At 42.1% G+C, this 12,036-nt stretch overlaps 1 protein-coding gene across 4 annotated transcripts in view; it reads left to right on the top strand.

The window, feature by feature from the left end:
• The window catches only part of LOC136858213 (very long chain fatty acid elongase 7), a 163,414-nt gene that overhangs the window by 70,594 nt on the left and 80,784 nt on the right, over positions 1-12,036 (top strand). For all 4 annotated transcript variants that reach the window (XM_068225452.1, XM_068225450.1, XM_068225451.1 and 1 more), the window contains one exon: positions 10,467-10,547. In XM_068225452.1, the coding sequence (XP_068081553.1) occupies positions 10,467-10,547 (81 nt within the window). The remainder of the gene's footprint in view (positions 1-10,466; positions 10,548-12,036) is intronic.

The following is a 12,036-nucleotide window of genomic DNA, read 5'->3' as shown; positions in this document are numbered from 1 at the left end:
TCTTCTTCTTCTTGATATATTTACCCCCCAGGGTTGGTTTTTCCCTCGGACTCAGCGAGGGATCCCAACTCTACCGTCTCAAGGGCAGTGTCCTGGAGCGTGAGACTTTAGGTCAGGGGATACAACTGGGCAGAATGACCAGTACCTCGCCCAGGCTGCCTCACCCGCTATGCTGGACAGGGGCCTTGTGGGGGATGGGAAGATTGGAAGGGATAGAAAAGGAAGAGGGAAAGATGCGGCCGTGGACTTAAGTTGGGTACCATCCCGGCATTTGCCTGGAGGAGAAGTGAGAAACCACGGAATACCACTTCGAAGATGGCTGAGGTGGGAATCGAATCCAACTCTACTCGAACCCGGGCTTCCAGGGGTGGCAGCTAATCACACTTAACCACTACACCACAGAGGTGGACGGGATTATTTATTTACACGATCAAATAAAAGACATCTTGGAATAAAAATCACATTTCGCGCCTAAATTGATGGATTCAGATCATGAATATAACACATGAACTTACAATGCAAAGGAAACACGCAAATATAAACTATCAACACATCATACATCTCACCGAAGTCACCTATTCTATTTTCAGAATGAGCAGGATCCCGCGAATTCGACCAAATCTGACCGTACGTCATTTAGATGGTTACGTGCCAGATGCGACCGTGCCGGATGCGACCCGGCCATTATCGTGCCAATAGCGACCGAGCGGATATGCACCGTGCCGCATGCGACCCATCAATCACTTACAATTGATTTGCATTAAGGGCTGTCACCAAGTGGCAGATTGCTTATCAGTAGCTAACTTAGTCTTTTCTAAAATAAAGGTCTGACACCGTTGTTAGCAGGTTCGAGTGCCGTTGGTCGAAAGAAAAATATGATAATGTTGCTGGCTTTACGTCCCAGTAATTACTTTTATGGTTTAAGGAGACGCCGAGGTGCCGGAGTTTAGTCCCGCAGGACTTATTTTACGTGCCAGTAAATCCATCGACACAAAACTGACGTATTTGAGCACGTTCAAATACCACCAGACTGAGCCAGGATCGAACCTGCCAAGTTGGAGTCGGAAGACCAGCATCTCAACCGTCTGAGCCGTCGAGCCACTTAGCCCGGATGAAAAAAAAAATTCACCATGAGAATGTAGGCCGGCAGGGTAGGAAAGTTGGTGTATACAATTTGTAATCACTAGATTGCGTACCACAAGCCTGGATTCAAATCTAAACTTCTTCGCAGTGTTCAAATGAAGTGAGGGAATATGATGCTGTTGATGGTGATTCGGCCGTCGGATGGGGACGTAAAGCATTGAGCAGACCCCTTGGCATTATTCGAGAGGAGTAGGGTACGTGCCGACACCGGGTTTCATCCTTCCCTACCTCATTATCATAATCTCACATCCAGACGCGCAGGCCTCCCATGTGCGTCAGGTAGAAAGACCTGCACCAGGCAAGCCGAACACGTCCTCGGACACTTCTGGTACTAATAGGACACGATAAATAAGTAGGCCTAAGTCGTAAATAATTTCAGAGAATTAGGATCTTCTTTTTTTGCTAGTGGTATAACGTCGCACCGACACAGACAGGTTTTAAGGCGACGATGTCCGACTCGTTGGCTGAATGGTCAGCGTACTGGCCTTCGGTTCAGAGGGTCCCGGGTTCGATTCCCGGCCGGGTCGGGGATTTTAACCTTCATTGGTTAATTCCAATGGCCCAGGGGCTGGGTGTTTGTGCTGTCCCCAACATCCCTGCAACTCACACACCACACATTACACTATCCTCCACCACAATAACACGCAGTTCCCTACATATGGCAGATGCCGCCCACCCTCATCCTTGGGTCTGTCTTACAAGGGCTGCACCCGGCTAGAAATAGCCACACGAAATTATATATATTATAGGCGACGATGGGATAGGAAAGGGCTAAGAGTGGGAAGGAAGCGGCCTTGTCTTTGATTAAAGTACACATCGACTTTCACATTTGCCTGATGTGAAAATGGGAAACCACGGAAAACCATCTTCAGGGCTGCCGACAGTGGGATTCGAACCCACTTTCTCCCGGATGCCAGCTCACAGCTGCGCGCTCCTAACCGCACGGCCAACTCGCCCGGTAGGAAATTTATTGAACATCTCCCTTGGTAAATTATTCCAATCCCTAACTCCTCGTCCTATAAACGAATATTTGCCGCAATATGTCGTCTTGAGTTCTAACTTTATATTGTGATCTCTCCTACTTTTAAAAACACCACTCAAACTTATTCGTCTACTAATGTTATTCTACGCCATCTCACCACTGACAGCTCGGAACATCCCGCTTAGTCGAGCAGCTCGTCTTCTTACTTCTAAGTCTTTCTAGCCCAAGATTTGCAATATTTTCGTAACGATACTCGTGTGTTTTGTTAAAAAAACGTTATCGATTGTTTTCTGAAAGGGATTCAAACTTAATTTCGGAGTCCCCGGTACAGCGTAATTAGATTCTGATACAAATTTAGATATGACTAGCTAATGTACCCGTGCTTCGCTACGGAATTCTACATTGTATTCAGAATTCTAGGTTAAATACTCTACACGTTGTGAATAAGATTATATTAAACTACATAGCTCTTAAAGTAACTCAGAAAAGCGACGGGCAAGTCACCATACGTATTTTCGCATGTGAAGACTTGGTTAGGAAATTATAATGGCAGGTCCTCTTGCCTACTGTCAGTCACAATCAACTTGGTAAGTTTTCATTATGATGGTAGGCCCACTTGCCTACTGCCAGTCAGTGGCGTTGGGCAGTTTGATGAAAATGGCAGGCACTCACGCTCTACCTGTCTTTTTACATCATCAGAAAGACTGTCCTTGTGGTTTTGCCAACTGAAATCATCATAGGTCATTACAATGAAGTCAACAGAAATGTCGCAGTTACTAGCAATGCTATCATAATTACGAAATACACGATAAAATAGAAAACCGCACATTTTCTCATTTTTAACAGTACTATGCTGCCGATCTAACAGTCCAAAGTTCCCGACCTGGAATGACCAGGCCGCAGACAGCCGTGAACAATCCTCTGCCATTATTCCTTTCAGTGTGCACACTGCTCATTCCAATCAGTGCCACAGAGAAGGAATCAAATGCGTGGAGTACTATGATAAACCAATATGTTACGTACCAGTAGTACCAGAAAATCGATGAACCAGAGGAAAGTCATGCTAAAGAAGAAAGTTATCTAACTCCACATTCCGCTGTGGAGGGGGGCGGTAGAATTACACCCACGGTATTCCCTGCGTGTCGTAAGGGGCTCTCAACTTGGGAGCGTGGGTTAGTGACCACGGGGCACTGAGTTGAGTCCTAGCACTGCTTCCACTTACTTGTGCCAGGCTCCTCATTTTCATCTATCCTATCCGACTTTCCTTGTCCAATCTTGTTCTATTCCAACCCCCACGGGATTAGAACTTTCTAGGCCTAGAGAGCCGTTCGTTTTCACGCCCTTCGTGGCTCTTGTCTTTCTTTCGCTGATATCTTCCTTTTTCGCAGAGTCGGATTCCTTCCATTTTTCTCCCTGATTAGTGTTAAATAAAGGATGGTCACCTAGTTGCACTTCCTCTTAAAACAATAATCACCACCACCACCACCACCACATTAACATGTAGCATTTCTCCTCTAATGGTTGGCGTCAAGAAAAGCATCCAGCCGTAAAAGAATGCCAAATCTGCTACACACCCTGACCCGCAGTAAGAACCGGATAGAGTGGGGAGTAATAGAAACGAGCCCAGTGGCATCACTGCTCGCTTCTCACCAAGGCAGTCCGGGTTTGATTCCCAGCCAATATTTGTGGAATTTACGAAATGAAATGCCACGCCCATTTTCCTGGAGATGAAAAATGGGAAACCACGAGAAATAATTTTCGAGGATGGCCGACGGGGTATTGGAACCCAGCAGCCTACCGAAGTAGCTGTAACTAGTCGTCCGGCAACGCACTGACCTAACCTGCTTGGTACCTTCTCCCAGACATGGAGGCGCAGCTCCATATATGGAGATATTTTAGGAATATACTATTTATTTGCTAATGGCTTTACGTCTCACCGACACAGATAGGTCTTATGGCGACGATGGGATAGGAAAGGCCTAGGAGTTGGAGGGAAGCGGCCGTGGCCTTAAAAAGGTACAGCCCTAGCATTTGCCTGGTGCGAAAATGGGAAACCACGGAAAACCATCTTCAGGGCTGCCGACAGTGGGATTCGAACCCACTATCTCCCGGATGCAAGCTCACAGCCGCGCGCCTCTAACCGCATGGCGAACTCGCCCGGTGGGAAAAGACGTAAACGCATCACCATATTTCGTGTTGTAAAACGAGTTTCCCCCAGAAGTGTTATGTAAAGTAGGGACAGTAGCTGCTTATAAGACTTTTTGAAATTACATTGCACTTCGTTTAGTTTACCTTATTTCGGGTGATGACACAACTTATCAAATGACAATTTGCTTGTCAACGCCGGTCGCATCCTGTCAACGCCGGTCGCATCCGGCACGGTTACAGATTATGCGGTCGCTAGTGGCACGGGTCGCATGCGGCACGGTCGCATCTGGCACGCCACCATTTAGATAAGCTATATTTCGACACTGGCACCAACATATAATCAACAGATATAACAACCATGACACAAGCACTGCAATATCCAGGTTCTGCAGACTGTGTCAACGTTGTTATCATAAACATGGCATCCCATTCCAAATACCAATCATTTCACTTGTAAAATAACACAGACCTCTGCATGCAAACATAACTTAATTTCAGAATAATGTCACCTCACTATTGTAAGAATCATTTAATAAGACATTCGGGCATGCATGGACAATATTCATGGCCTCGGATGACATTAACAAAAATAACATTGTCCTAGATATCGTTAGAGAAGTCACTGCTTGCCAGTACAACAACTATGTCTCTGAATACGTCGGAACAATTCTACGAAGAAACAACTTGTCCGTCTCTGTGGTGTAGTGGTTGTGATACCTTCCTTCCAATTGTGATGTCCCGATCCAATAGACATTTTAGTAATTCATAGGACACATCATCTTGAGAGTTTTGATACTGATTTTATGTATTTTATTCAACTTGAAACATAAAATATAACGAATGAAAGACGTTTTGGACACTTTGGTAATTATGTTCAGTTACTCCAATACACTCGCCCTGTATGTACTTTATATTTACATGTAATGAAATTGCCTGTGAATATATATTACACACAACATAAATATTCATTCTGAACATATCTCCTTCACTTCCGTACAATTCCTGCGTAAAATATACACGTCCAATTAACTTTATTCTGTTAAGTACTTAGGTAACTTGCTTCAGAATTTTTTTCAAAAGACGATCAAGATTAGTACATGTATCATATTTTATTTTAAACCATATCATTACTAAAATAACCTGATTTCGAATGTTATCCTACGAAATGGTAGCCTTTGGCTGTAAGGGCAATTACGAATTTATTCCGCGATTCCGGATATGATTACACCGTTTTCGCGTCATTTTGAAATATTGCAACGTATTATTTTGTTTTCGGGAAATCCACTTCGGGGTGAAAGTAAGTTAATTGAAAAAGCGGGTGAATTTTTGATGATGATGATGATGATGATGATGTTGTTGATGATGATGATGATGATGATGTTTGTTGTTTTAAGGGGCCTAACATCGAAGGTCATCGGCCCCAGGAGTGAATTTTTAAAATGAGTGTGTCTACAGTATAACTCATAAACTTAACATGTTACAGACGTGAAAATTGGTATTTAATCTCCTTTACAATTAAAGGAACATGTTTTTTTTTCAGTAAATCCACTTAACTGCGGGGATGGGAAGGACTGATAAAGCGTTTGAGTCCTAATTTGGGGACACTTATATCTCAAAAACTGAAGATGTTACAGACGTGGAAATAGGTATTAGGAATCTCGTTGAGAAATAAAAAAACGCGTATTATTTCGTGTTTTCGACCTGAGAGAGGACAGTTTCTCACATATACAGTTCTATGTCGCATGTTCCAGATAATGTCTTAATGCAGTGCGGAAGAGCAACTACTTTTCTCAAAGCCGTGGGTAACAGCTAGTCAACCATAAGTGTTTTGTCAGTATTATTGTCCAGGCATTTGTGATGCTGAAGAAAAATTCACTAACGTTAGCGCCGAGTGGCCTGACTCTATGCATGATTCAAGGATATGGAGGAGTGCTGTACGGGTCACCATATCTATTTACGAGGGCGCCGCTTGTTTACTGGGTGATTCCGACTATGGCATATCCCCCTTGGCTGATCAGGCCATTCAAGCCTTCTGTAGACGACATTCAAATTCGTTTCAATCTTAAACACGCGAAGGAAAGAGCTGTAATAGAAGGAGTGCTTGGTCACCTGAAACAAAGATACCCTATCATTGTTATCTGTGCGCGATTCTCATTAGAACGAGTACCAAATCTAGCAGTGAGCTGTGTTGTGCTGCACAATGTTGTCAAACACCTTAAAGATATGATTTTGAGGACTTGGAGGTGGGTGGGGATGACAATGAATTTCTCTTTGTAGAGGAAGAAGAAGACGATGAAGCGGAATAAGAAAAAAGAATTTGACTTATAAATACTCGAGAACAACACAAAAAAGCTACGCGGTGAACAGAAGCGGCGGGGTATATTATTATACATTTTTTAATTTGTATAGATAAAAATAGTAACTAAATAATAACAATCAAATAAAAAGTTTAAAATATATAATTGCAATGCCATGCAGGCAGGCAGTAATCAGCTATGAAGACGCACAACCTGGTGTACTTCTAGCTGCCAATCAACATTTAATGTGTTTTTGATAGCATTTTGTTGTTTCCTATATTCTTAATTCGTTTTATTATATCTAGAAGAAGGAAAGAGGAAATACAAGCATAGTACTAACACATTTTAGTTGTATAGACATTTATATGTGAGAATTATAATATGTAAAATAGTAATTACAAATTAAAAAGTGAAATAAAATAACCAAAAATGTAATTACAAACCTATGCAGGTAGTAACCAGGTATAAAGACGTACAATCGCGATCACAAGAATTCCGGGTGGAAAAGGAAACAGGTAAAGTTTGGGCGAAGATTTTGGCCAATCCTGAGGATGAAGGAGAAGTAACCAAGGCAACGTTACATGTGTTCGTCTTCCAGGAGGTGTGGCTTTCTACGTTGCGCACTGAAAGGCCACTCCCAACTCCAGTTTTTCGGGGACTGATTAAGATGTTTCTATGGTTAAACACTCTGGCTATACTAGCTTTTCCTAATCAAGGAAAACAATTCATTAACTGTAATTTAATTGCGATGAGGTATGTACTATGTAATCCCACCCCAAAATAAGGAATTTGATTGTTTTTCAACGCTGACAATAACTTCATAGGACCGGTTTTCCAAACCCCCTTGCATCTCTGATAATCATAATTATTTAATGCCAGGTAATTTTTACTTTAGTTTTTGGGGATAATAATAATAATAATAATAATAATAATAATAATAATAATAATAATAATAATAAGTAGTAGTAGTAGTAGTAGTAGTAGTAGTAGTATTTAACAAGGCATATATTGACGAAAGTAAGGGTCATTCTTTCTTACAGTGGTTAAGCGCGAGACCGCTAACATTTCAGCCAGACCTCACACGCAAGAATTACAAAGAAACTGGAGAATTTGACCCTCACTGAATTGACATACACATTACGTCTATTGCCTTGAATGAGGCATGTAGTTCCTCCCTTCATTCCCTTCTCCCTTCAATGTCGAATCAAAGGGACCTGTGGGCAAGCGGAGAAGCAAGTACCTTCCCATCTGCGTGTGTTTCGTTCAGATGTGTGCATGTGTTAGGCGTCTGATGGATGTGACCAATGAGGGAGAGTGTGTAAGCAGGTACTAGGAGATTCTAAGGGCTGTACTGATTTCTTCCTGAAATAAATACTTCTGGACACGAGATACTAAATATTTCGAGTGTACATCCTGGTGCACTACCAGCTTTCAGCCAACATTTAATGTGTTTGTTTTTTGTTCTTTTTTTATTTCGTTTTAGTTTATTATTCGTAGGAGAAGGAAAGGGAAATACAAATAGTCATAAAATATCACTTTAACCATTCATAAACTATGGTGTAACAGCAACTAACTTTAAGGTGGTCATCTGTTTCGCGGTAACGCACTCCCGCCATGTTCAACAATATGCACATGTAAGCTCTAGAGATTACGACTCTTTTCAATGTTGCTTCTGGAATACGGATTTTATTTTGTCGTTGAACTATTAATATTTTGATATTTACAACAATTAATGCTTTTTGAATGTATACAACTTCATTTCTTGTGTATTTCTGATATTAATTATTTAGACTAGTTCTAATTTTTATACAGAAATGGACGCTGGTCCCCCTTCCTAGCACTTCATGCTGTCCCCCTTCCAGGATTGAACCCCACATTTTGAAAACCACTAGATTATTATTTTTAAAGTCTGTTATGGTCAACAGTGAGATAATTTTAAACAGTCATGTTTCGAAAAAAAAAATAATACTATTCCACCAACAGCTCGTCAACTTAATATATAACATTTATATGCAAGACGAATAAACACTTCCCCTAAATCAGGCTGCCAGAAATAGCAAAGTAGGTCTATACAGACTCCGCTGAAGTAAGTTTTACAATAACTTATACAGTATAGCTTTACAGAATAACAGCATATACCTTCATTTATAGCTTGGAATACAACATAAAATATAAAATACAAATGACCTCGAAGTAAGATCAGTGGTCCTACAATATGGATCAGATATGAATCCATATGTCCGCCTCTGTGGTGTAGCTGCCACCCCCCGAGGTCCGGGTTCGATTCCCGGCTCTGCCACGAAATTTGAAAAGTGGTACGAGGGCTGGAACGGGGTCCACTCAGCCTCGGGAGGTCAACTGAGTAGAGGTGGGTTCGATTCCCACCTCAGCCATCCTGGAAGTGGTTTTCCGTGGTTTCCCACTTCTCCTGCAGGCAAATGCCGGGATGGTACCTAACTTAAGGCCACGGCCGCTTCCTTCCCTCTTCTTTGTCTATCCCTTCCAATCTTCCCCATCCCCCGCAAGGCCCCTGTTCAGCATAACAGGTGAGGCCGCCTGGGCGAGGTACTGGTCATTCTCCCCAGTTGTATCCCCGACCACGAGTCTGAAGCTCCAGGACACTGCCCTTGAGGCGGTAGAGGTGGGATCCCTCGCTCAGTCCGAGGGAAAAACCGAACCTGGAGGGTAAACAGATGATGATGATGATGATATGAATCCATATCGGATCGTCGGCAGTCATGGTAATATTATTGTGCGACTCGCTTTACGTCACACCGACACAGATAGGTCTTATGGCGACGATGGGATAGGAAAGAGCTAGGAGTTGGAAGGAAGCGGCTGTGGCCTTAATTAAGGTACAGCCCCTAGCATTTGCCTGGTGTGAAAATGGGAAACCACGGAAAACTATCTTCAGGGCTGCCGATAGTGGGATTCGAACCCACTATCTCTCGGATGCAAGCTCACAGCTGCGGGCCGGGAACCGCACGAGCAACTCGCCCGGTATTCAAGGTAATGTAACATTTAAAATGTTAGACTAGATTAAGTCCTCGTAAGTAAAAATCTATTTTCTCTATATCATGGTTTATAAGAAAAACGAATTAAGCATGTTCCCACTATACTACGTGATCCCTGCCTCTCTGTTCAATGGTGAGACCCATCACGTCATAGTGGTCACTCCATTACTGAAGTTTCTAATTCAATTTTTCGCTCAATAGAAAATTCACTACAATAAAATACACTCTAACTAATTTCAAACCAGATTTAACTGTGATCTGAATAATGACAGCTGAACTACTGCTAACGTTTATTGTTTTTCGTTAATTACTGATTAGCGATTACCTTACAATCATCAAAAGTTTGAAATGACTTGACGCCGTGAAACGTCTTATTGTTTGAACTTTTTAACGTGTTGGTAGCTGGATTTCTTCTTTTATACAGTATTTGTTGGTGGTGCTTGCCACGTCACGATTGCTAGAAATTTAATTTTAATTATTAAAAATGTCAATAGCCTTTAGAGAAAACTAACAAGTTTTGTTTAAACCACTGTATATGTTGTATGTAATAAAAAATAAACAGGTAAAATTCGATTCTACCTTAAGTCAGGTTAGCCATAATTCTTGAAATACTATGCAGGCAAAACACATTAAGTCAATGACATGTTCTGATGAAACTGCTAGTTAAATTTTGTTAGCCTCGAAAAATACAGTTTCACGGCGACTGCTCTGTTCTAGGTACTCTAACGAATCCATTGTATATTTCTTCCGAGAGCAGAGCAATGAAGAACTGTGAACATGATCAATACTCCCTTTATCAGATTTAATACTGTTTAATTAATGTATTTTCTTTGCAACCTCACGATTATGTTGTCCTTCTAATTGATATTTTATCATTTTCAGGCTATCAGTGTGGTGACAAACGAAAGATTTAATTGGCGCTGTATGCCTCTCATTAACGATGGCACGGAATTCTCAGAACAGGTAAGAGACTCAAAATTTTGGTCCAGGAATTTCATGCTGTAATGCGTAAGAATGCAGACGAGTACGAATTGGGTGGGTAACGGCCATGGTTCGAATCCTGGTCAATGGTGGTTGTGATTATTGCTTTGAGAGGAGGTATAACAGGGCAACCATCCTCCCATCCTCTCTCAATATTTTCAACCCCCTGAAAGTACCAGCCTTGAACGGTCTTTGGCCTGGCAAACGATCTCTTCTCAGTTCAAGGGCCTGCAAATTATCAGGTGACGCGTGATCAGCGCGCCGAACCCCTCAGCCGTTGCTTATTGGCTTCCTAAAAGAGGGCCGCCATCTCACCGTCAGATGGCTCTTCAATTATTAGCACGGAGGCTCATTGGACCTCGAAGCAGCTCTCAGGTCCGCGTAAAAATCCCTGACCTGGTCAGAAATCAAGCACGGAGCCTCCGGCGAAGTGTCAGGCACAGCCATGATTCTCAACAATTTAGGCCTGCTAGATGCAAGTGTTAACAATTTTTCCTCTGCGCGTGTGTAAAGAAAAATAAACCTTACTCTGCCATACTGTAGAAATGTATGTTTGCATGACATATTTACCCACTCCTAGAGTATGATGTATTTAAGGTTCATTTTCCTTTACACAAGCGCATAGGAAAATTAATTCAACGAAAATTGTTCTGATGGACTCCATATCAATATGTGGCCGGGAGGCGTGACAAGTGTTAAGAGAAATAATGAATTGGAGGAGCGCTGTCACATTCATGGTGTTGGCATAGGAGCGACGACATGGGAGGCGGCCAGTGCAACTACGGTGTTGCGGTGTTGCGCAATCAGAGAGGTAGACATGTGCAGGCTTGAGTTCAGCACATCAGCAATCTATTAAAATCATGCAGGTAATAATCTCACCACGTTGGTGTTAATACCTGAATTGTCTACAACTCTTCTATCTAGTAATACATGAAAAAAATGAAAGACAATCTAACCGTCGAATAAGGAAGGTACCGGCAAATGATGCCCGGCTGGGTGTCCAAGTTGGCGGGTTCGATCAGTCCACTGGAGTTTGAAAATACCAAAAGAGGCCACCCCCGTATGGATAGGTTTATTGGTACGTAAATAAATTCCCACGGGACAGAATTCTGACACCTCGGCGTCTCAAAAAACCGTAAAATAGTTGTATGTAAAACCAATAATATTTTATCAACAGTCACATGGAACTCGAGCTCGATTGCTTTGCAAACAAATATCTAATAACCTCTTAACCATTGAAGGGTTCCGTAGAAAGAGTAGCATAAATTGGTAGCATAGCAAAGCGTCCTGCACTCCAAGAGATAAAATTTAAACACGTTTGCATTCTAAAATATCCCCTCATAAAGTTCTTGGTCCTACCCATAATTCACATTGATCCCACTATAACAGATGTGCTCAGTTCCGTCTTCAAATTACTGTTCAGCGAAGAGTATAAGAGTTAAGACGCCGAATCTCGTTCTAGATTTATTTT

Source organism: Anabrus simplex, chromosome 1, assembly GCF_040414725.1.
Source record: "Anabrus simplex isolate iqAnaSimp1 chromosome 1, ASM4041472v1, whole genome shotgun sequence".
Classification (NCBI taxonomy): Eukaryota; Metazoa; Arthropoda; class Insecta; order Orthoptera; family Tettigoniidae; genus Anabrus; species Anabrus simplex.
The sequence above is the reverse complement of the archived record's forward strand: the minus strand, read 5'-3'. Positions and strand labels throughout refer to the sequence as shown.